The 26,995-nt window shown below is 38.7% G+C and overlaps 1 protein-coding gene across 1 annotated transcript; it reads right to left on the bottom strand.

Annotated features, from left to right (window-relative positions):
* Nucleotides 1-2,930: 2,930 nt before the first annotated feature.
* LOC120536738 lies at nt 2,931-23,455 on the bottom strand. The gene is made up of 6 exons (XM_039765207.1): nt 23,158-23,455; nt 14,903-15,050; nt 14,488-14,814; nt 6,795-7,127; nt 3,690-3,797; nt 2,931-3,195 (listed from the first exon to the last, which is right to left on the bottom strand). The coding sequence occupies exons 2-6, from the start codon at nt 14,976-14,978 to the stop codon at nt 3,098-3,100; spliced, it is 942 nt and encodes a 313-aa protein (XP_039621141.1). The 5' UTR covers nt 14,979-15,050; nt 23,158-23,455; the 3' UTR covers nt 2,931-3,097.
* Between the last annotated feature and the right edge of the window lie 3,540 nt (nt 23,456-26,995).

A 26,995-nucleotide genomic window follows, 5' to 3' on the forward strand; every position in this document is an offset into this window, starting at 1 on the left:
TCTTTCTTTCTTTCTTTCTTTCTTTCAATACAATCATATCATTTAGGGATCGACTCAAGGTGATCCATGAAATGCTAGGTTTCAATTATCCTATTAAAATAGTTCTTCTCTGACTCCCTGTTGTGATGGGGAATCCCCTGATGGTCAATAAGTGGAACCCTACCCATACATTCAGTAGCCACTTCAGTTTTAGTCCCAACATCTTAAGTGAGCTACTGTGACTTCCTTTTGTGATGTTCAGACAATGTCTAACTCTTGGCACATTCTGTTGTTTGTCATTTGGTTAAACATGCTAAACTGGAAATCTTGTTGTATCACTGGGTCTCTTGGGCATACCCAGTTCTTTTTGGCTGGTGGGGGTGCCTTAAATTTTGCATGTTGTAGTCACAGCTGTACCTTGGCTCGTACAAGATGATGATCAGATCCGCATGTCTGGTCCCCTCATTGCACATGCATCTTTCAGTGATGATCAGAATCGGAAGCTGATCAGAATGTAATCTAAGACAGTTGAGTCTTCTCTGGATGGATTTCGCCATGTAAGGTATTGTTTGGGAAGGTGTTAGAAGTGACTATTGCCTATCACAAGGTGGTTTAATGCAGCGAAGGTTAGCAAGCGCGTTGTCGTTGATCTAATCATGACTGAATCTTCCAAGCATTTCTTTTTTTTTTTTGAAATTTTATTAATTTTATTGCAAGCATTCCATATAAATAAATCAATTTTTACAAAAAGTAGGATTGAGAACAAGTGTTCCAAGCATTGCTTTCCATCCAGTCTTATTGGCATCAGTGTGTGTTGAAGCCCCCTGCAAGAATGATTAGCTCTGTCTGTGGAATCAAATCCACCGTGTCTTGAAGTTGCCTATAGAAATCATCCTTGGCTGTGTTCGAGCTGATCCCAGGGGGTGCATAATCAATCAATCAACATTTATTTATATAGCACATATTCATACAAAAAAAATGTAGCTCAAAGTGCTTTACAAAATGAATAGAGAAATAGAAGACACAATAAAAATAAACATAAGTCAACATTAATTAACATAGAATAAGAGTAAGGTCCGATGGCCAGGGTGGACAGAAAAACAAAAAACTCCAAAAGCTGGAGAAAAAAATAAAATCTGTAGGGGTTCCAGACCAAGAGACCGCCCAGTCCCCTCTGGGCAATCTACCTAACATAAGTCAAACAGTCCTCTTTGTATTTAGGGTTTTCATGGAAGGACCTGATGATGATGGTCACGTAGACTTCTGGCTTTCAGTCCATCATTGTTGGAGCATCATGATGCTTTGAGTAGGTGGTGGTGGCGCAGGCCGCCACCACAAAGAAACCGGAAAAAGAAACAGAAGAGAGAGTAGGGGTCAGTATGGATTTTGCGTCCACTGTGAATAGTTATTATGAAGAATTGAACATACAGAGTATCAGTATTAAGTTAAAGTGAAGTTATAAAAGGCCATGTTAAAGTAATGTGTTTTCAGCAGTGTTTTAAAGTGCTCTACTGTATTTGCCTGGCGAATTCCTATTGGCAGGCTATTCCAGATTTTGGGTGCATAACAGCAGAAGGCCGCCTCACCACTTCTTTTAAGTTTAGCTTTTGGAATTATAAGGAGACACTCATTTGAAGATCTAAGGTTACGATTTGGAATATAACGTCAGGCATTCCGATATATAAGATGGAGCGAGATTATTTAAGGCTTTATAAACCATAAGCAGTATTTTAAAGTCAATCCTGAATGACACAGGCAACCAGTGTAGTGACATCAAAACTGGAGAAATGTGTTCGGATTTTCTTTTCCCAGTTAGGATTCTAGCAGCTGCATTCTGCACTCGTTGCAAATGATTTATGTCTTTTTTGGGTAGTCCTGAGAGGAGTGCGTTACAGTAATCTAGTCTACTGAAAACAAAAGCGTGAATTAATTTCTCAGCATCTTTCAATGATATAAGAGGTCTAACTTTAGCTATGTTTCTTAAGTGAAAAATGCTGTCCTAGTGGTCTGATGAATATGCGATTTAAAATTCAAATTACAGTCAACAATTACCCCTAAGTTCTTTACCTCCTTCTTGACTTTAATCCTAGTGCATCAAGTTTATTTCTGATAACCTCACTGAATCCATTATTGCCAATTACTAAAATTTCAGTTTTCTCTTTATTTAGTTTGAGAAAATTACTATTCATCCATTCAGAAATACCAGTAAGACATTGTGTTAGTGTATCGAAAGAGTCAGAGTCATCAGGTGCTATTGATAAGTACAGCTGTGTGTCATCAGCATAGCTGTGGTAGCTCACGTTGTAACCTGAGATAATCTGACCTAACGGAAGCATGTAGATTGAGAAGAGCAGTGGTCCCAGGATAGAGCCTTGTGGAACACCATATCAGATATCATGTGTCTTTGAGTTGTGATTACCACAACTAACAAAGAATTTTCTCCCTGCCAGGTAGGATTCAAACCAATTTAAGACACTGCCAGAGAGGCCCACCCATTGACTAAGGCGATTTCTAAGAATATTATGATCAATGGTGTCAAATGCAGCACTCAGATCTAAGAGGATGAGAACAGATAAATGGCCTCTGTCTGCATTTACCCGCAAGTCATTTACTACTTTAACGAGTGCAGTTTCTGTGCTGTGATTTGTTCTGAAGCCTGACTGAAATGTATCAAGAATAGCATGTTTATTGAGGTGGTCATTTAACTGCATAATGACTGCCTTCTCTAGAATTTTACTTAAGAAGGGCAGGTTAGAAATGGGTCTAAAATTTTCAAAGGCAGAGGGGTCAAGATTATTTTTCTTGAGCAGGGGTTTAACTACAGCAGTCTTAAGACAGTCTGGAAAGACCCCCGTATCTAATGACGAATTAACTATGTCCAGAATATTGTCAATTAGCACGCCTGATATTTCTTTGAAAAACCTGGTTGGTATTGGGTCAAGGACGCAGGTGGAGGGTTTCAGTTGAGAGATTATACTATGTAATTCAGGTAAATCTATCCTGGTGAAAGCATTTAATTTGAAATGAATTAAAATCGATACAATGTGGGTCTTGACTACGCCATTGATAGTGAAAACTGCCAGACAGTTCGATATTGGTTTGATGGTGATCAGAAGATCTACTTCATGCTTCTGAGGGGAGCAGGTTCCTCATCCTGTGCTTCATGGACCTCTAACTGAAGATTCGTTTGGTTTCTAGCAGACTCATTGGTGGTACCTAAATTAAAAGACACGAGTAACTGGAACTATCTATGTATTTGGTAATGTTTGTAAAATATGTAAACTTAATGACAGAAATTTTTTACAGTAACTTTGAAACAGGACTTTCAGTTTAGACTTGGAATCCTCACCTACAACTGCATTTGTCTTTTGATTGGCATATTCTTTCAGAATTTATCAAAGCTGAGTATGTTTTTGGTTCACTTCTTGCTTTGAGTTGCAACGACAAGGCAGAAATGAAAATGTCAATAGGATGACAACTATACTCTACCACAGTACACCTATTTTGGCCAAATTAGTTACAAATTTTACTAAAACACATATCTTTTAAGGTGTTTAACTACAGAAAACCAGAGTATACACAAAAACTGACATAGACGCAAAATGAATGTATAAGCACTATCAATACAGTGAATGGACTAAGACTCAGGCATCAGTCTCCTGGAGTTACAATAAATAATAATGAAACAGAATTTGAAAATACTAAATTACCTCTTTGTTTAAAGAAGAAAAATGCAGCAACGGCCACACAAGCCAAAATGGTCACCACAGCACAGACTGTTACAACTGTTGAAGTTCTGCTTCTTGTGACTTTTGGAACTGTCAAAAATGGAAACACGCACAGTCAGGTCTAGTTTTCAACATATCATACATAGACTCCCTCCAGAGATAAACCTCAAAACCTTGACCTTGCAATTCCACAAATTTGATATGCCATATCTGAGTCTCATATTGCAAAGCTCAGACATGCTTCTGGTAACTTGCATTCCAGAAGGAAGCAAGATAATAAGAAAATAATTTTATAATATCAAACTCAAGAGTGTTTTTTTGCATTGTATAAATATTTTAAAAGCCAAGCCCAAATTCAGCAATGTCAACAGCTATTTACATATTATTTTTTTATATATCAAAGCCGATTTATTACTCTGCCCAAGATGTGTGAACTTCCATTGGCCCTCATTCAAATCAGCAGTTCGACTCATCGTTCCTGCAAATTGCAATTGTACAATTCAATTAATACCTAACCTTTCTTAATGTGCACTGTGTTAAGTATGGTACGAAATGTCTCTGATTGAGCAGTTAGTTACTTATAGTAGTAACATTATGTGTACCACCTGAAGCTTTCTGAAAATATTTCATCTCATGTTTCAACAGGTTTAAGGCCCAGATGTCCACAGGATCCTGTTACAAGATGTAGCCATAGTGCCTCCTCTCTAAGTCTCTAAGGCCAGCACATTCAAGGAGAACCACTCTTTAATCAAGGGTAGACAAATGTTAAAACTTGGAACTTGAATTTCTTTTGTGTTGAGGAATCTTCATGCCTCCATTGTTTTGTTTTTTTTGGATTTTGGTTCACAGTGATGTATCCCCAGTTATGTAATACCTCTTAAATTTATTCCAGTCAGAATTCATTAGTTTGATATTATTCTTGGAATACTTGGACGCTGTGGTGCTTCGTTCCAGGAATCAATATTCTGATCAACCGTAAACATATTTAATTTGTCATGAAAAAAGGTATTCAGCTGAACCATAATTAATCCCTTCTTCACAGTGACATTCTTTTCTTCTGTCATCAATGCTGAAGACCAGCCACACCTGAGGTGTTCTTCAGGTAACACTGTTGCAGCAGATTTCTGAAGCTCATTTCTGGTCTGGTCTTATTAAATGTTGACTAGGTGAAAATGAATCTCTGAATGCATATTTTTTTCTAGTGTTAGAGAATCAATTATTTAATAATTCTTGATACTTCTGGTTTTCTGCATCTATTTGGACTTTCTTTAGTACACAACAGCTAATCTTTGATCACTTACAACACCATGCACACTTTGTGTTTCTTCTGCCCATAAGTATTTCAGCAATAGCTTTAATTTATTTGTTGTTTGTCTTGAATTGCACTCATCTCAAACACACAGAAGATCTTTTGGTATGTAGCAATGAATTTCACTTTCGTCTCTTAAACCTGATGACTAAAGAAAACTTAATAAATAGAATAGCAAAGCATTTTGGAAGATGAAAATAAATTTTCAATAAAGCATGGAAACTGGCCAGAGTCAATCAGCTACTGTGAATATATTGACTGAAAGGAAAAAGAAAAGTGCGCTTACGAATTGGGAATGAGCAGATCGACTGAGGAAAGCAACTACAACTGATGGTGGAAAAATGATGAGAGCTGTGATTACAAACTCTGAAACAACTGCTCTGGAAATTGCCAATATTTTACACAGAACAGCAACAAAGAGCTAGCACATAATAGTACAGAGACAAGACAAAGGAGCAAAGCGTAGAAGATCCAAAGCAGACCACTTCTTCTGATGGAGGCACAGTAGTGTAATGACATGAATATGTCTGGACACCTCTGGGACTGGCTCATTACTGGTGACCAGCAGAAATACCTGTAATTGACTGAGTGCATTTGAAAATTAAATATTGTTAGACAAGGAAAAGATATATAATGAGAAGTAGCAAATCTGATTAACAAACATTAGGATATTTAATTATAAAAACAATATCCAAAATACATACAATTAATTTTATGTTTCACTGTGAAACAACCCATATAAAGGTCGGCATATGAAAAAAGTGGCTTTATACTCAGTAAGGAGTTGGTTTTAGCAACAGCAAACTTAGTCAGCTGAAAAGTTCCAGTGCCCATTTAATTTAGTTTTATTAGTCTGTTAGCCCTGAGCATGCTGGAGAAAATCAAACTGCTGTATTCATTGAATTAGCATATTTTGATAGTGAAGAAGTATGTTCAAAAAGGCTATTCGAGTTATGAGAGCTTCTGTGATATGTGGCAGTAACTGCTGAAAAAGTGGAGTACTGCTGGTTCTGTGAGTGGTGCATCAAAATCAAGAAACCCCTCAGTCCACACGCCAAAAGTTGTCCCTGACATTGCAGATTGTCGTTCCCAAAACTGACAATTGTTGCATTTACATTCGCTTCAATAACCTAGTTATTCACTGAAACCTGGTTTCTAAAAAAGCCAAGTAAACCTTGATTTTGGTTAGAAAGAACTAAATTTTCTTTCTCACCTACATCCAAAATAAATTGAATAATAAAATATATCACAGAGACAGGTCAAAAGATGCACAAAAAATTCAAAATATTTGACATCGTTGGAAGAAAACTCAATATTCTATCTAGTGCTTCTAATGGTTCAACAGGAGACATTTACTTAGACAGATACACATACATAAGAAAGGAAGAAAGGGATGAAGGAATATCTGGAACAAATTGTGTGGTGGCTGCCCTCTCTGACTTAAGTGTTGTATATATTGGGTGTTTGTCATCTGCTGAGGTGATTTTCAGTTTTCACAACATAGCACTTTGGCACACACTTTCTAAATAATCATTATCAGCTCCAGTAACATTGACTGATGTTTGATAACCTGCTTGAGTTCATTTTAAATTTTGATTTGTCAGACCACTAAACCAGGTAATGAAGCTGAAAGTGATGACACTGTAATAAAAGAACAGCATGAGATGTCTGACTATTGCTAGTCTGAGTTTACAGAGGACAGATAAGGACAGATAAGAGGACAGTAATTAGAATGGATATTTTTTAACATATTGGTAACAAAAGTTACATGAACTTACAAAATATTTCAAGCATCACCCCTCCTTCTTTACGTGTGCTCTCTGTTTCCAGTGAATACCGGTACAGCCCACCATCTGTATTTTGTACATCACTGATGTAAAGGGAGACATCTCCTTGACTGACACGATCTTGATCAAGAGCAAATCTGGATTTTCCAGTTTCTGTCAAAGTTGGGCTTTCTTTTCTTGGGTAGCTGGCCAGGATATTGTCATCTTTGGTCCAGAAAACATATGTCACCTTATCGCTGTTCAAGTTCTCAATTGTACAGTTAATTGAGGTGTTCATATTTAGGAAGGCTGTCTGCGGACTTGGGCATTTCATCTCAAAACGCACTAAACGAAAAAGAAAAGAAGAAAGTTTTAAAAGAAGTCAACAAATAATTTAAAAGGGTATACAATACTTTTACAAGCAATTTGCTTTATTATTTCTAAACATAATATGATATGATATATTTTAGTTAAATTCTTTGACTCATACATTTTTTAGTTTTTGTGTTGAATTGACATTGTTTTCTATAAAGCCATATGAAGATTCAAATTTAAATAAACCACGACTCCATCTTAACTTTCTGATTTCTACCACATCTAGCTTCTTCTCCTGCTCTTCCATTTACTGTCCATATTTCAGCTTCAGTTTTACTGGGTGTAGACATAACATCACACACATGTAAGGCAAAGCAGCAACCACCTCAATGGAGGGGATCTCTGGAGGTCTACAGCTAGACTCCATTAGTCTCGACACATGATGGCTGATTCATATCTGAAGTTGTGGGTGTTACGTGATTGAGATATAACAGGTATTGACAGCTGCAGTTACACTCTGTTTGCTTCAGTCCGCTTTCACTAGAAAATTCCAAGCTTCTGTGAAAATCAAGTTTCTTAGGACATTAAGATCATGGGCATGGCTTTCACACAGCAATCAATAATGCTAGGATTGCAACTTTGCAAAAGTATTAGCCAATATGGCCTTTGCAGCTGCACTCTTAGAACACAAGCTGACCAGCTGGCATTTGTCTCACAGAGCATCCTAATTCTGTTATTCTCACTTTTTCTACTTTCATTAGAATGCCTAAAGAACTTTCATGCCTAAATGACCCCATGATATTCACTCATGGCATTAGGAAATATTTTGATCGGCTGGTTAAATGCAGAATACACCAGACAGATTTCCATTTACTTAAAATTTCTTAAAATCAAAAACTAAAGGATACATCTTTTTCATGTATGTATAGAAACATGCAAGGACTTACTTTTAACTTTCAGAAACACATCTCCTTTACGTATCACTTTTCCGGTGGAAACTAGTGATAGCTGCCCTCATCAGACTTGTCCACCGCTGTTATGTCTAGGGAGAGATCTCCTTGCTTGATTCGATTCTCATCTAGTTTAAATCTAGTCAAATTTTTGTTTTCATTGTGGTTACCATTGTCAGGATACACAGCCAGGAAAGTATTGTCTTTATTCCAGCGAACAAACTTTAATTCTTCACCATTTAGTCCTAAGGTTGAACAACTGAGGGTAAAGTTTGTGTTGATCTCAGCAGTCTGTGGATTTTTACATTTCACTCTAATTTGTTCTACATTTATGAAGAAGAAGAAGAATTCAAAAATATTAGCATATTCTTAGTATTTATGTTCTAAAGAAAAAAATCAATAAATTACGACTGTGATCAATCTTGAAGGTTCCAAATTCAAATGATGGAACAACCAGTGCACAGTTATAAGACACCCACATTCACCAATACCAATGGCTGTTAAGCATTATATATGCAATCAAAGTTTTTGTACACAGTCTCCTCATTTCAAGGCACCATAATGTTTGGGACACAGCAATGGCAGATATATTAAAGTAGTTATGTTTAGGACCACCAACAATGACTCCATGAGCAACCGCTCATTTGACACAAAGTCAAACCAGAGCTACCCAAGAATTCTCCAAAGGAGTTCAGTCTTTGTCTGAGGTCACCAGATATTGTCCATGTCTCGCAACAATATAGCAAGACATGTTACCATTAACAGTTCCATCATCAATGAAAGAGTAGAACCAAGCCAAGGTATCTTACAACGCCATGTTGTAGCAATTGTTCCAAACATGATGGTGCCCTGAAATGGGGGGAACCGTGTAGAAAAAGTATTGTAATTTCTACATGGTTTGGCTCAAATGTATGCAAATAGCCTTAAGTGACAATCTGCCATGTGCACTAATCATGTCTGAATTGTTTAAATTGTAATTTTAAACTGTGGAGAAATTTCCTTGATGAAGCAACATGAGCAAATAAACTTGAAAACTATTTGCAGAAACTGTGCTAAGCTCCCTTCTCTATGCATTTTTCAGCTGCGACTGTCAACCAACCCACTAATCAAACAATGTTTGTTAAATTGCTAGTTGATACAACTGTCACTGGGCTCATATCAAACACCTATGACGTTGCATATAAGAAGCAGGTTCAGAACCTGACAAAGTGGTGTGACACCACCAACTTGGTCTTAAATACCAAAAAGACCAAAGAACTGCTGTACAAAAATAAACTCTGTGTTTCACACGTTCACAACCCTAAACCTTCTTTTCCACACCCAATGTATGGTCGAATGTACTTCAATTAGTCACACAGGGTGGGAAAAAGTAGGTTTACATTTGTTATTCCAATAGCTTCTTTAATACAACAGCTTTAATAACTATATTAACTCAAAAGAATGTAAAAAATATACCAATAAAAATACAATAATTAATAGATCACTGATAATACAAAAACAAAGTTTTTTTTTTGCAAAATCAAAACTGTCATCCTACTTTTGTGCACCCCGGTACAAAAATAATTTGTTTTGCAGACTCATAACTGTAAAGCAACTTTTACGAACTGCTTTACAAGAACAAACTCTGTGTTTCAAATGCTCATAACCCTAAACCTCCTTTTCCGCACCCAATATATGGCCGATTGTACTTCAATTAGTTACATGGGATGGGCAAAAGTAGTTTTATACTTATTATCCCAATAGCTTCTTTAACACAACTTATTAACTCAAAAGAATGTTACAAATATACTAATAAAAATACAATAATTAATACATCACTGATAATTCTAAAAGAAAGTGTTTTTTTGTGAAATCACAACCGTCAACCTACTTTTGCGCACCACTAATGTATGGCCAATTGTACTTCGTTTAGTGACACGGGGAGGGCAAAAGTAAGTTTACACTTGTTATCCAATAGCTTCTGTAACACAATAACTTCATTAACGCAAAAGAATGTCACAGATACAATAGTTAATAAATCACTGATAATACAAAAATAAACAAATTTTCTTGTAAAATCAAAACTGTCATCCTGCTTTTGTGCACCCCGGTACAAAAATAATTTGTTTTGCAGATTCATAACTGTAAAGAAACTTTTGCGATCTGCAGTACAAAAATAAACTCTGTGTTTCACATGCTCATAACCCTAAACCTCCTTTACCATACCCAATATATGGCCGATTGTATTTTGATTAATCACACGGGGAGGGCAAAAGTAGGTTTACACTTGTTTTTACAATAGCTTCTTTAACATTTTAACACCATAACTTGTGGACTATGCCCGGCTGTTTATCCCAGTCAAGACCCCCAAGCCGCTAGATGGAGCCCTCCCTGCATTGTGGAGATGCCCCGAATTCCAGCAGGGTATCATGGACTTTGGAGTTGTAGTGCACAGCCCTGCTGGATAACGTCGGGGCCGCCAGGGTTCACTCCAGGGAGAACCAGGGACTGCTATTTGCCCTATGCCCCGGGAGTACTTCCAAGTCACATGAGCGGAAGGGATGATGTACTTCCGGGGTGAAAAAAAGGACTTTTATCTGACCCGGAAGTGATAAGGAATTATGGACTGAAGGAGGAGAAACACTTCCGGGTCAGGAACTATAAAAGGACTATGGGAGCTCCCAGACAGCGAGCTGAGCTGGGTGGTAGGAGGGCAACGCGTCTGGGAGTGGAGGATTGATTATTGTATTTGTGATTGGTTTATTTATGAATAGTGTGGAGTGGAGGGTGCTTAGTGCACATTATTATAATAAAAAGAATTATTGTGGCACTTTTACCTGGTGTTTGGTGTGGTACCTGAGGGTTCAAGGGAGCGATAGCACCCCCTACTGCTACACTGGCGTAGTCGGCAGGATCCTCTGGCCGTCTGTTGGCAGGGGACCTGCATTTAAAATAAATATTGTGTACGCAGACGACCCTAAGAAGGTCCCGCTCGAACGCACGGAGGTGAAAACGCTACCCTCTACAGAGAGCGCTGCAACAAGAGGCCTCCTTCAATATCGGTACATGATTTGGAAAAAATCTGGGAAGAAGAATGAGGATCGCCCAAGGAAACAGGCCCTAGATGATGTCGCAAGTACGTGGACCTACCTGACGGGAAGCGAGGAAGAACGGGTAATGATTGAAGCCGAAAGGGCCCGTGCGTCACGGCAGCGGGATGGCTGCCGGACATCGGACACAAAGGACTACCTATATGAACTGAAATAAAGTAGTCAAGGTTCAGAGGTAGGTGCCAAAGAAATGCCCGATACGCCGGGACTTTACTTTAATTATTTTTCAGAGGCCTGTCTTCTGGTTTCAGACGACGAGTCGGAGATATACTTCCCACCTAGGCAAGATGGCCGTGATGACGAGGAGTCTAGCCCATCTAGGAGTCGAAAACTGGGGATGCTATTCGATGAAAAGAGTCATGTGACCTATTCCGGAGCAGGCTGGGAACACCTAAAGGACTACAGTCGATCATATGACCATGAGGGCCACCTTCCATTCGCCGAAAGTGGGCACATGATTTCCCCAGACGGATTATGGGAAGGAGAAGGTCGTCAACAGTCCAGAGGTGAGGTCAGCGTTTCCTCGATAGAATCGAGCTCCCTGAAGGGGAAGGGGGAGGCAGGCGAAGCAGCTCCAGCTATATTTGAAAGTAAAGAGGGACGGGATGTGGCTGAACGGTCCGCTGATAAAGGAGAAAAGGCGGCTCGCAGTCGGCCAGTGGCGCCACCCCGGCCCTCTAAAATAAAAGACTCCAAATCCCAAGAGCCTTTGCGTGACCCAACAGAACACGTGCCCGGAGAGGATGTGCTTATTGGCTCAAAGCAAGCAGGTAAGGAGAAGGCGGAAGCAAAATTACCTCCGGCTGAATTAAATAACATTTTAGAAATGCGGGATTTCGAGAAATTGCTCGAGCCCGTATATGCTTTATTACAGACATTAACAAACGTTAAGAAACAGGTGGAAGAGTTGGGAGCGACGCCCGAAGCACCGCTGAAAAGGATATGGGATTATCTACAGCGTTTTGGTCGGGAGGCTCCCGTGATGATCGATGCGGGAATACAGGTGAGTCCAGCCCGTATCGTACAGTATAAAGGGACGTAGTGCGAACTGGGCCCGCAGTTAATAAGTAGCGGGTGCCAAGTCACTGCAAACCCAACAAGAGAGTGTGGCGTGATGACTGACGGAGCGGGGGAAGCGCCGATTGAACCGGTATAGCTGAAAAGTGCTGTTACATGGAACGATGCAGTGCTGATGACGCCGCCTCCTAAGAAGCATAGATCAACAGGCGTGCAAACAGCAAAGGGGCTCTCTTTTCCCAACAGAGAGACTCAAGCTGTGCACCGGCCCCAGAGTAAGCAGGAGATCCCCAAAATTCACCATGGGTCTCCAGACAAGGTGGAAAAAAGGGCGGAGTATACAGAGACGGCCAGTAAACCTTACTTGGCGGAGAAAAGGGTGGAGCTGACAGAGTTCCCTAGGTGTTTCTGGTCTCGTAAAGGGAGACAACCAAGAGAAAGACGGAGTTGTTACAACTGTCATCGGCAGGGCCACATATGGCAAGATTGTCCCCAGGGGACAGGGGATCAGAGGGATTCCCATTATAACGTTCCCCCACGGTTCTCCAGGGAGGCTAGACAACCTTGCCAAGGCCCTACTTACGGATCCTCCTGCAGGAAGACGTCCCTCGCGGGGCTAGATGCACAAAATAATAATTTTTTGCTGGGGGGGGAGTATTGTGGACTATGCCCGGCTGTTTATCCCAGTCAAGACCCCCAAGCCGCTAGATGGAGCCCTCCCTGCATTGTGGAGATGCCCCGAATTCCAGCAGGGCATCATGGACTTTGGAGTTGTAGTGCACAGCCCTGCTGGATAACGTTGGGGCCGCCAGGGGTCGCTCCAGGGAGAACCAGGGACTGCTATTTGCCCTATGCCCCGGGAGTACTTCCAAGTCACATGAGCGGAAGGGATGATGTACTTCTGGGGTGAAAAAAGGACTTTTATCTGACCTGGAAGTGATAAGGAATTATGGAGTGAAGGAGGAGAAACACTTCCGGGTCAGGAACTATAAAAGGACTATGGGAGCTCCCAGATGGCGAGCTGAGCTGGGTGGTAGGAGGGCAACACGTCTGGGAGTGGAGGATTGATTATTGTATTTGTGATTGGTTTATTTATGAATAGTGTGGAGTGGAGGGTGCTTAGTGCACATTATTATAAAAAAGAATTATTGTGACACTTTTACCTGGTGTTTGGCATGGTACCTGAGGGTTCAAGGGAGCGATAGCGCCCCCTACTGCTACAAACTTACAAAATATACCAATAAAGATGCAATAATTAATACATCAATGATAATACAAAAGTAAACAGTTTTTTTTTGCGATATCACAACTGTCAACATACTTTTGCGCACCACTAATGTATGGCCGATTGTACTTTGATTAGTCACATGGGGTGGGCAAAAGTAAGTTTACACTTGTTATCCAATAGCTTCTTTAATACAATAGTTTTATTAACTTTTTTACCTTAAAAGAATGGCACAGATATACCAATAAAAATACAATAAATAACACATCACTGATAATACAAAAATAAACACTGTTTGTTCCAAAATCACAACTGTCAACATACTTTTGCGCACCACTAATGTATGGCCGATTATACTTTGATTAGTCACACGGGGAGGGCAAAAGTAGGTTTACACTTGTTTTTACAATAGCTTCTTTAACACTATAACTTTATTAACTCAAATGAATGTCACAAATATACCAGTAAAGATACAATAATTAATACATCAATGATAATACAAAAATAAACAGTTTTTTTGCGATATCACAACTGTCAACATACTTTTGCGCACCACCAATGTATGGCCGATTGTACTTTGATTTGTCACATGGGGTGGGCAAAAATAAGTTAACACTTGTTATTCTAATAGCTTCTTTAACACAATAGCTTTTTAATGTTATAAACTCAAAAGAATGTCACAAATATACCAAAAAAGATACAATAATTAATACATCAATGATAATACAAAAATACAATTTTTTTTCAAAATCACAACTGCCAACCTACTTTTGTGTACCCCGGTACAAAAATAATTTGTTTTGCACACTCATAACTGTAAAGCAACTTTTGTGAACTACTGTACAAAAATAAACTCTGTGTTTCACACGATCACAACCCTAAACCTCCTTTACTGTACCCAACGAATGGCCGATTGTATTTGATTAGTCACATGGTGGTTAGCAAAAGTAGGTTTTCAGTTGTTATTCCAATATATATTTTTAACACAATAGCTTTATTAAATAAATGTTACACTGAGCAAATTGCGCATCTTGTAATATAAACATAATAGACAAACACTGCACAAATTCAATTTCACTGGGAAGAAGAAGAAATAAAAACAGAAATACCAAGCACACGCAGCTTCACCGCTCCCTTGAGACTCTCCCTCTTGGTACGAAGTGAATACCAATAGTTGCCTTCATCTGACTGAAGAACATTCTTGATGGTGAGAGAGATGTCTCCCTGATGAATATGACTCTCCGCAAGTGCAAATTTTGCCTCTTCAGTTTCTTTCTTTTTTATGGATCTCCTTGGATATTTAATGAGCTCCCGTGTTCCCTTTTCCCAGATAACTGACAGCACCTCATCTTCATTCAGCTGTTCAATGTAACAGTTCAGTGATGTGTCCTCATTTATTAAGGTTGTATGTGGACTTGTACAATTCATGTTCAGTGCTGTGTCATTAGAAAGAAACAGATTTGTTATGCTGCTGTAATTTAACTATAACATGGCATGTATGGGGAGGCAAAATAAATGACTTACCGGTGATAACATCAATGATGAGGAAGACAAGTCCACCATTCAAAGTAACATGTAGTCTGTAGGCAAAGAAAATCATCGCCAAGAATGATATCACTTCAGTGGGAAGAAAGAGATGTCTTCTGAGAAGTGACTCCAACCATTCCTTATGCTTTAAAGATTAAAAATATATATCACAATAAAGTCACTTTGAAAACTTATCAGACACAAGGCCCTGTGCAATCCTGAAATAGATTAAGTGTGTTTGAGAATGTTTTCTTTTGTTTCTAAAACCTCTGCTAATTATTTATCCCTGCAGTTTCATGTTCTCTTCATTAAAATCTTTATGGACGCCACTGCTCTAAGACTACAAGGGAAGCTCTGCTTCCTCTACTATGTCAGAAAATAAATGCTCATATATGCACTGTCGCATTTATATTGGTTTTAATAAAAGTGCGCTAAAACGCGCTCAACTTCATGACTAGCTCGTTCAGAATCAGGTATTTATTGTAGATTGTTTGACGCGATTTTCTTGTCATACATTTCCGTGCAGCACAGCACGTTAAACACTAAGAAGCCCAGCTTCACTGGAGCTCTATGGGGCTGGGCAAGCACAGAGGAGCTTTTTTCACTGCAGAAAAGCTGGACGGTAATTGGATACATGCACCAAAATCGTCACTTCCAGGGAAGCTCAGTTTCTCTGGGAGTGAATGGAGCAGTGGGAGGGCCAGGACGCTGGGCTGCTGAATGATGATTGGAGGAGCTGTTTAAAGGGCGGAACCCCTTTTTTGATTGACAGCATGTCTTAAGTATACATCAACACTACAGCGATTCGAGTTCAGTCCCATGCGGATTTGCAGGTGAAGTCGTACGACAAACTGCTGCACTCTGTATTGTTTGCTGGTGATATAAACATTTTTTGTTAGTACAAATCATTCTTTAAATAATAAAAAACATATTATAGCGTTCTTGACTTTGCTCCTTGTTTCAGCATTGTAAAGTTAGTTCGTTCATATAATTAAAGTAGCTCGTGGAAGGGGAAACTAGCCAGCTAGCAAGCTGTGCATAATGGCAGACGGTGCTAATATTGTTGACCTGCTTTTGGCAAAACCATTTAGTAGTCTTCCTTACGAGGAGAGACTCAGAATTAAACGGCAGGGCAGACCAACGCCCAAGATTGATCTTGTGCAAAAATCAGGAAAAAATAACAGGTCTTTTCAGCTGTCCTTGTATGACAAGGTGAACTGGCTGACTGGAAGTGCTGTGACAAAGAAAATGTACTGTTGGCCATGCCTCTTGACGAAACCTTCTCAGGGAATGGGATGTGTTTGGTCAAATGTGGGTTTTGGGGATCTGGGTAACTTTGACAGGGCATACAAAAGGCATGAAAAGTGCAAAGAACACGTGAGTTCATGGGCAAGGTTAAGTTGTCTTGGCAGGATCAGGGTTGAACATGCAATCAATGAAGGTCTTCGCATTCAGGTGGCAAAACATAATGAAAGTAAAAAAAACAGGGCCTTCCTAAACCGTCTAATTGATGTGACTTCCTTGCTTGGCCGTCAGGAGCTGGCATTCAGGGGACATGATGAGTAGTGAATCAGCAAATAAGGGGAATTACAGGGAATTTACAGAAACATTAGCTAAATATGACTCTGTCTTGGCCACACAGTTTCAGTCATCAGCTGTGTTTTCTGGTATGTCCCACTCAATCCAAAATGACTTGATCTCTGCTCTCGCAGCCACTGTTTCTGATCATATAAAAGGTGAAATTCAGACTGCTCCTTTTTTGCATGGCAGGTGGATGAAGCAACTGACATATCTTGCAGTGCCCAACTGTCTGTCATTGTTAGATATGTGGATAGTGCAGGTAAAATTCAAGAGTGCTTCATTGGATTTTTGGATGTGTCAGGGGGTCGAGATGCTCAGTCTGTGTTTGAAGTTTTAAACGAGAACATGCAGGGCTACAGTTTTACAGAAAAACTTGTGGCACAAACCTACAATGGGGCTGCTGTCTTTGCCTCATCTCTCAAAGGCCTACTGGCCAAAGTTAAAGTAATAGCCCCTAGTGCAGTGTTTGTGCATTGCTATGAACCTGGTGTTGAACCTGGTGTTGTCCCAGGGTGTTAAGTTTGCCTGAGTCAAGAATATTTTTTGCATCTCTCTCTGGGTTCACCACATTTTTTTCAAAGTCTACAAAAAGGATGTCTTTTCTTGAGTCTGCAGGGTCTTCAAGATTGCCCAGAAACACTTCTACTCAATGGAATTTCACATCACGGATAGTGAGCACTGTGGCAAACAATTATGATGGCCTCCTGCAGACTTTTGACAAGATTACCCAGGATGAGAGCATGGATGATGACACATTAGATGCTGCCAAAGGCTTCATAATGAAACTGGAGGATTTTGAGTTTGTGTTCATGTTGTACACATATGAACAAATATTTTCTGAGACAGATGTTGTCTTTGATATTGTCCAGCAAAGGGCTATGGATGTTCTTTACTGCAAAAAAACAATTGGGTCTCTCCTTGCTTTTGTCAAGGAGAAGAGGTCAGAGAAATTTGGGCGGCTACAGAAATTTGTACATGGCCATCCTAGATAATCTCATGGAGCAGATTTCTCAGCATTTTTCAAATTTGGAAAGCATGAGCTTCTTAGAATTAGTCAATCCAGGGAAATTTGATGAAATGAGACAAGTGTTTCCAGAGGAGGCATTTGAAAGTGTGCTGAAAAGTTATGGCCATTTCTTTGACTCAGGGAGACTGAGATCTGAACTTCAAGTACTATATTCAGATCATGACTTACAGGGGAGCAGGGGTAAGCTGTGTGATTTCTTCGTGTTTTTTAAAGACATGGAGTTGGATAGAGCAATGCCTCAGCTATACAAGCTGTTGTCGTTAGTGGCAACAATTGGCACTACATCAGCAGGTGTAGAGAGGAGCTTCTCCTGTTTAAAACGGGTCAAGTCATACACCCGCAACATGATGGGCCAAGATCGTTTGAGCAACCTTGCTCTCCTGGCCAATGAGTGGAAACTGGTTAAGTCCCTGGAAAAGACGGCCAATTGGTACGACAGGGTCAAAGACCATTTTCTGCAAAAGGAACGGAGGGCAGAATTTACATACAAATAACATAATGAATTTTATGATGAAGGCCTAATATGAGCTTCCCCTGTTTCAAAAGCTAGCAGCCGCCACTGATGGACGCATATGATATCTAATGTAATGATGTGCCATCTAAATCATTTTTGGTCCGCACTCACACTGTACTCGGCACATGCCAAATGAATGGGTGCACGCTTTGTGTATGAGGGGCCAAACAGGCCAAAAATCATATATTTTTGTACGAAAACTATTGGTTTATGTGTGAACACTATTGATTTATGAATAATTACTATTGGTTTGCGTGCCTACTTAATTTGTTTGCGTGTGAACAATACTGGTTTCATTCATATGGACTATATTGGTTTGTGTCCGTATATTACCTGTTTGTGCGTGAACTATATCCGTTTGTATATGCATAGCACTGGTTTTCATATGAACTATATTGATTCGCGTGTTTATATCACTGGTTCCAGTATGTTTGTTATTGGTTTGTGTGTGAAATGCATTGGTTTACGCTTGCATGTTATCGGTTTGTGTATGAATTATATTGTTTTGCGTTCTGTGCCGGTCTAACGATGGATTTGTGTATGCACTATATTGGTTTCATGCACGTCTTATACTGGTTTCATGTGGGTAACATATCAGTTTTGCCTTGAACTCTATTGGTTGTATGTGTGTACCACGTCGGTTTCTCATATGAAACATACTGGTTATAAATGCACACCCTATCGCAACTCTGTGCATGAACTATATCGGTTCTGCATGCGAACTATATTGGTTGTTCATGTGATCTTCAGCGGAAATGGGCGGGGCAAGAAACGGGAACTCAAGGGCCGGTAGAGTCATGGAGCGTGTAGAGAGTCTGACAGGAGACGGATCTGGGTTTAAAAAGTGCAGTATTTTTTTCTGCACAATAGGTTTGCAAAAAGACTTGGTGTTAATTATTACTATTTAACAGAATCTGCCATTGAATCTGTAATAAACACAAGGCTGAAGTTAAGTACGTATTTGGTCGTCTTTTTATTCGCTTCCAGCTACATGCTCGCTTGCAACCCACGACTGTACTTTTTCACACAGTTTTTGCAAACTAGTTACCTATTATAAAGGCAGAATATTCTACATTTACGACTGACACCTTTATCCAACATAACATTTAGTTACTACTGGTTACATTTCTTATACCCAGCGATCCTGCACCGTGCCGCCTAGACAGGTGAAGTGATATGCTCACAGTCACACAGTGTCACTATCAGGACTTGAACCAACAAATGCAGGGTTTAGAGGACAAAGCCCTAACCATAGTGCTCCAATACTTGCACATCTACAACGTGTATATTATTTGACATAATATAAACTTGTCCAGGACAGATTCCTTTGTTAAAGTTGAGTTTAACATTTTCAACACGTTCAAGTCCTAAATCTGGAATGTTTATTCTTTGAAATAATGTATCAGTTTGCTGATTAATGTACACGCTGCCGAATATTTTGCCTTTCTCTTAACATCGAAGAAGAAGCTGGTTTGTGAATAAGTAGCTGACTGCAAGCTTAAGTCCCGTGATCATTTCAAATGTTAAAAATAATCACCACCAAGCCCTTTCACAAACATTAAGTGGCATACAAAAGTATTCAATCCCCTTGAAAGTCTTAATTTTTTGCAAGACAAAAGATTTATACACATATTTATTTATTCAGTATTTTATGTGACAAAACATTTCCAAAGTCAAAATGAACCATTTTCTGTAGACATTTAACTGAAGAAGAAAAACACCCAAATTAATGTTTGCATACTGTAGGTATTTAAACCTCTGTGCTTTGGAACCTCCATCTTTACACCAATGACAAATTAATTACAAAGGTGACAGTCATTTAACAGTCATAATTAAACATGATGAGGTGCTACTTGTGAGTCCTTTCTATCTCTCTGGATATAAACAGTCCCCTTTGTAAGGGCTGTAATCTTTGGTGGACAGTTACTGCAAAAATGAAAACAAAGGAGCATTCTACTGATGTGAGAAACAGAGTTATTGAAATGCACAAGGCAGGGAATGGTTATAAAAATATCAAAAGTGTTTGAATGTCCAATTGTGCACTGTTGGATTCATCATCAGAAAGTGGAAGGTTCATCAAAGTACATAGACTCTGACTAGAACAGGCTGTCCCTCAAAACTCAACATCAGAGTGAGACATCAACTGGTGAGAGAGGAGACTAGAAATCCAACCGTCACTCTCAGACGTCTACAATGCTCTTTAGCTGGAGTAAAGGGGCAGAGGTCCACAATTTCAAGAGCTCTCCAAAAAACAGGCCTGTATGGGAGGGTAGCATGAAAAAAGCCATTCCTTAAGAAGGTCCACATAAAAGAATGTATTGTGTTTGCCACAAAGCATGAGAAAGACCCAGTTAAAATGTGGAAGAAGGTTTTATGGTCAGATGAGACCAAAATAGAAGTTTTTGGTCAGACTTAAGAGGCATGTGAAGCATAACACTAACATTGCCCAGGCTTCAAGAAACAACATTCCTACAGTGGAATATGGCGGTGGCAGTGTCATGCTATGGGGATGTTTTTCACGTGCTGGGACTGAGAATCTTGTCAAGAATTGAAAGGACAATGGATGGACACAAATACTGCACAATTTTGCAAGAGAACTTGTTTAAGTTTGCTATGAATACTCGGGAGAAGATTTATCTTTCAACATGATAATGACCCCAAGCATTAGGCCAATGTGACACTGGGATAGCTCAACAACAGAAAGGTGAATGTTCTGGAGTGGCCAAGTTAGGTGCACAATCTGCTGGCTTTTTATTCACTCCTAGCTTCATCCAGTATATGCTTGCAGTCAGCTACTTATTCACACAGCTTTTGCACACCAGCTTCTTATTCTATTTTAACAGCACAGCAAAATATTGTACAGCATGTACATTAATCAGCATCATTATAAACTGATCCATTATTTGAAAAAATAAATATTCCACATTTTGGTTCTGCACAGGTCAAAAATGTTAAACAGCTTTAATTTAGCAAAGGAATCTGTCTTGTCACAAAACTGAAAATTAAGGTGGCCCAACGTGATTTAACACTTTACAGTGCCCATTAAATATTACAGTAAATCCTATTTATCAGATATTGGAGTGGAAATATGCAGGTACTGGTACCGGGCAGGGCAAAACTCGACTGCATCTTAAAAAACGCATATGCCTTGTCAAAAAACTGTGAAAGGTAAGGTGGCCCAATATGATGTAACTAACCTATACAGGTCCTAAATGTGGAATATTTAGCTTTTCATAGAATGGACATGATTATATTATGTTAAATAATATACACTTTGTAGATGTAGCATTGGGCATTGTGGTTAGAGCTTTGTCCTCTAAACCAGGGGTTCTCAAACTCAGTCCTGTGGCTGCAAGTTTTTGTTCCAACCAGATTCCCAATCAGTGACAACACCTGATAGCACTGATCTCATTTAATTAGCTGGTATTATTTATCTTTTATTCTACATTCAGAAAAGCACAGCAGCATGATTTTTACACTTACCGTATAAGAAACTTAGAAATATTTCTGTTTTTGCTATGGATTTAAATGCTTAACTCTCTTTTTATTACATTTCGCCCTTTCTCTGTGCAGTTTGCTCCCTTCATTGAATCTTAATAATGACAATTAAAAACAAGCAGAGCAGAAACCCAAGCAAACAACACTCAATCATGAAAGGCTGCAACTACTTTAGCGTCAGCCCCACAAAGTAGTAAATAACGGATTCATTAAACAATTAGAACACCTAGAAAAGTAGAATGACAATCAAGATGAAAATACTGTTAAAAAGAAAAAAATACATATAACTGCTTAGTACATTTTAATACTTTTTTTATAATATATATATTATACTTTTTTAACAAACTTAGTTTTCCAATTTGTATACTGTTCCCAAAACAGGGAATCTGGGAAACAACAGTTCACTTAATTAGCACAGGAATCCAATTAAAAACAGGCTGGTTGGAACAAAAACCTGCAGCCACAGTGGGCTCCAGGAACGAGTTTGAGAAACCCTGCATTTGTTGGTTCAAGTCCTGATAGTGACACTGTGTGACCATGAGCATATCACTTCACCTGTCTAGGCGGCACGGTGCGGGATCCCTTGGTATAAGAAATGTAACCAGTAGTAACTAAATGTTATGCTGGATAAAGGCGTCAGTCGTAAATGTAGAATATTCTGCCTTTAGAATAAGTAGCTAGTTTGCAAAAGTTGTGTGAAAAAGCACAGTCGTGGGTTGCAACCGTGCATTTAGCTGGAAGCGAATAAAAAGACGACCAAATAAGCTACGTACTTAACTTCAGCCTTGTGTTCATTACAGACTCAATGGTAGATTCTGTTAAATAGTAATCATTAACACCAAGTCCTTCTGAAAACCTATTGTGTGGAAAAAAAATACTGCACTGTTTAAAGTAAACCCATATCCGTCTCCTGTCAGCTTCTTTACACGCTCCATGACTCTACCGGCCCTTGAGTTCCCGTTTCTTGCCCCGCCCATTTCCGCTGAAGATCACATGAACAACCAATATAGTTCGCATGCAGAACCGATATAGTTCATGCACAGAGTTGCGATAGGGTGTGCATTTATAACCAGTATGTTTCATGCGAGAAACCGACATGGTACACACATACAACCAATAGAGTACATGCGCAAAACCGATATGTTACCCACATGAAACCAGTATAAGACGTGCATGAAACCAATATAGTGCATACGCAAATCCATCGTTGGACCGGCACAGAATGCAAACCAATATAATTCATACGCAAACCCGTAATATGCGAGCGTAAATCGATGCAGTTCACTCACAAACCAATAACAAACGTACTGGAACCAGTTATATACTCACGCGAATCAATATACGAGTTTATATGCAAACCAGTGCATATACAAACGGATATAGTTCACGCACAAACCGGTAATATACGGGCACGAACCAATATATTTTATATGAATGAAACCAGTATTGTTCACACGCAAACCAACTAAGTATGCACACAGACTGATAGTAGTTATTCATAAATCAATAGTGTTCACACGTAAACCATTAGTTTTCGTACAAAAATATATGATTTTTGGCCTCTCGTAGTAAACAGGCCAAAATCATATATTTTTGTACGAAAAAGTAATACATTGCTTCGTCATTACTTACCTAATAACGTGATCAGTTAAAAAGTAACAGGCGAAAGCTGTTTTTGACATCTTACTTTGAGGTGCAGCATGTTGTCGTCCCATGCAAATAAACTTCCTCAAGAAACTCAGACAGTTCAAGAACGTCGCACACTTTGATATTCATTATTGGCAATTCACCATAGAAGAGTGGACAGAGAGCTGCTGCAGATACCGATAAATAAAAAGTCGTCAGCACATTACAACGTTTGTCTATGGATGTGACACCGTAAAATCTACACAACTGCACCTTCAGTTTACGGGGCGTTTCTGATGTTTACTCTGTTTTTGCACAGCTCTTGTATAATCTCGGCAAGCGCCGACACGTTTTAAGACGTGTAACTTGAAGTAACCTATTGGATGATGTTAAATATTACGTTATGGAAAAGAACAGAGAGATAGAAACGAAAATGAATGTTAAATGAAGAAAAAGAAAAACACTTTGAAATTAAATGAATGCATTCAAAATGACAAAAGCTTCTGAAAGGCAATACATTTAAACGTAATAATTTAATATATATATTAGGATATATATATCTCTTAGGAGATGGACAATTGGATGAAAATCTGAGTGAGTAACATCATGATCGACATGTTTTGTGCTTTCCTTTTGTGTTTTTGTTCTTTCTGTGTTTATAGGAGGATTTGAAGGTGTGCGGAGACAATTTGGAACTCTGTTAAAGCTATCGGGTAATGCAAGTGCCAAGTTACAAGTAGAGATGCTTAAACTTGTAGTTGAACTGCTTTTTCTCCCACTTTTGGAATTGTATGATTTCCTTTACCTTTAGCTTAGACTTAATGGATTTAAAAATTCATTCACCTCTGTTGCTTGCCAAGGACTCTTCACTTTATGCTCAAACCTGTTTTATTTTGATATTTAAAATGCCTGCCCTGAGGCAAGTATTTTCCTAAATGAATGAACAAAACAACATTTTGGGGATTTGTGTCTAGGGTGGAACTCATTTTTAAACACTATTTTATTAATCATATCTACTAGATAGGCCAGATCACTTCACTTTAATTCTTTAATTCCATTAGCATTCATCAATGAAGTTAAAACGTTATTTGTGTTAAAAGCCACCACTGGAGTTTGTAGCTTAACTTCAAAGTGACAATGAAAGCAGCACCCAGAATCAGTTATTTAATCAAATCTCAGCTGAAATCCTATACTTTCTTTTTTTCCCTTTTACTCTGAAAAGGCCTTTGAAGCAAATAAACATTTTTATCAACTTGAATTGATAAAAATGCCTTGCAATAAGTCTCTTATTCACACGTTATAATTATATCTGACATCAGGGAGGATTGACACTGATATACAGTACCTTATCAAAATATGTTTCTCCTTTTTACTATCAACCTCCTACTGAAAAATGTTGTGAAATATTAAAAATCATGAGGCAATTGTAATAGGAAAAAGAAAGTTAGATGGCAAGCCATTAAAACAAGCAGTAACATGAAACATATTGTGAGGCCGTGGAATTGTCCAGAGTTTGACAATCCTCAGAAAGACGTTTATATCATTGTTGATATTCTGTAAATTGAGATTGGTATTCTTTTATGTGTGAAGTAATATTGTTGAAAGCAAAGGTGCCTGCTGCTAGCCATTGAAGTGGCGCAATAGTGTGATGTCGATGCACCATTGCTATAAACCAGTGTTTACAAACCTTTTTACTTTGGTGGCCTACATTTTGTAACCAAAAACATTCCAAGGCACACCACTACCTTACTAACCACAAACACATGTATGTATATCTCATACAGTCGCTCAACCACCTGAAGGGGGCAGGGACTACCAGAGAAGTCGGTAAAAAGCAGCTTCGAGATCAGCATTCACAGACACAGCACTTTGTGACCACTTTGCTGGCATCCCCCAGCTGCTTTATCTCTTTGCCATCCCCACTCTGCCTCAGAAATAACTTGTATGCCCACTGTCTGCTGGTCCTGAGAGACTCGCTGGAGACCACATACCCAGGCAGATGGACTCTAGCAGCCTGGAGATGCGTCTAAAGTGCTCCTAAGTGCTGTGTCTTTAACATAGTGATCTACTGTTGCTTTTATTCCAATGCCTCCAGGTAGTCATGTCCTCCTCAGACAAGTCCTGACCATCTGCTTAGCTTGTTGATCTCAGTTTCATACCCAGGTGCACTTCACTATTATTTCCCTTGCACACCTGGGTAGCTCTCATGGCGGACCATACTGCTGTGGCAAACTAGATGAAAAACCCTGCTATAAACAATAGTGACACACACATACTGGTGTCCAAAGTTTTTGATTAATCTATAAATATAAAATTCTGAGGTAAGTTTGTCTGTCATGTAAATTACTTGGGCTAGATTCTTGAACCTGGTTTTGATCAAAAGCATATGACATTCTGGTAATTCAACAAATTCAAGGTAGCAACAATCTGACCTGCACTTGTGGGTGTCTTATGTCAAATTAATTGGCAAACAAATTGATGTGGGGTAAAAAATAAAATTGGAAGAAGAAAAAGAAAAAGAGCGGCAACATCTGCTGAGTATCAAGCAAATTGCAGAGGTTGATGATATGAGGAAGAACATAATAACAATAATAATAATAATAATAATAATAATAATAAGAAGAAGAAGAAGAAGAAGAAGAAGAAGAAGAAGAAGAAGAAGAAGAAGAAGAAGAAGAAGAAGAAGAGGAGCAGGAGTCAATTGCAAGATGCAGAATGCAAAAACTACAGATTGGAGAAAATGTGCATGTAATTACTAGGGCTAGAACATTGATCTTGGTCTTAGCTGAAAGCTTATGACCTGATGCCATCTGGAAATTTAAAAAATGTAAAGAACACCAGTGACATCTGCTGAGTATCAAGCAAATCTCTGAGGCCACTAATATGATAAAAGTGGCCATAATAGGTAGCAGATGAGGAAGAGTAGCACTATCTGATGAGATTTGAGTGTGGTATACAGAATGCAAGAACAACAAAGAATGAGCAATGCATTTGACTGCAGATCCATTTATCTTACTAGTTACACAAATAAAGCACAATAGCCTGACACAAGGAAAACACAAACTCTCATGCCTAGTATTTAACAGGATGACAAATAATATTTTACTTTAACCGTAAATTGTGTCAGATTTACACAATTATTTTGTGCTTCCATATTGTAGTTTCAGTTGTTTATAAACATTTAGCATGGCGTTCAGTTGTAAAGTCTGTTAACTATGCAGAGTGTTCCCTCTAGTGGACGATCAAAAAGTTAACTATTAGGATTAAGTCATTCTTGTATTATTTGTTCTCAATGCCAGACCACACACAACCATGAAAACCAAAAACCATTAATGTCAGCATCAACAAGAATGTTGCCAGAGTTTATCTTCCTTGGTGCTTGATGTATTATCCACGCTATGGCTGAGTTTATGTGAAGCCATCGTTGGCATGCTGTCGAGGTGTTTTAATTGACACATCTGATTGAATGTTAACTATCTGTTTCTAATATAAAACATCTACATGAAAATTTCCTCCAATACAATGTTTATAAAAAAGCCTTTGCTGCTGAGAAACCAGCTAAAAACTGAAAGAAGAAAAAACAAATCACAAAGTTTAAAAAAAGAAAAGCAGGGAAAAAAGAGACAAAACCTAACAAAGTAGAATTCAGCACCCAAATGTAGCCAATTTCAGAGCCACCAATTAAAAAGCCACTATATATATATATATATATATATATATATATATATATATATATATATATATATATATGTATATATAGCTCACAAAAATTAAAGGAACACTTTAAAGAAACACATTATATACATCAGATCTCAATATGAAGTTGGATATCTATACAAATAAT

This window comes from Polypterus senegalus, chromosome 10 (assembly GCF_016835505.1).
Source record: "Polypterus senegalus isolate Bchr_013 chromosome 10, ASM1683550v1, whole genome shotgun sequence".
In the NCBI taxonomy this organism is placed as follows: domain Eukaryota; kingdom Metazoa; phylum Chordata; class Cladistia; order Polypteriformes; family Polypteridae; genus Polypterus; species Polypterus senegalus.

Excerpts from the sequence above, each read along its gene's own strand:
- LOC120536738 (XM_039765207.1), bottom strand. The coding sequence starts at position 14,978 with ATGATTTTCTTTGCCTACAGACTACATGTTACTTTGAATGGTGGACTT. Across the intron at positions 3,798-6,794 it reads GGTGATGCTTGAAATATTTT|TTCCAAAAGTCACAAGAAGC; the intron begins GTAAGTTCATGT and ends CATTTTTGACAG. Across the intron at positions 3,196-3,689 it reads TTTCTTCTTTAAACAAAGAG|GTACCACCAATGAGTCTGCT; the intron begins GTAATTTAGTAT and ends CTTTTAATTTAG.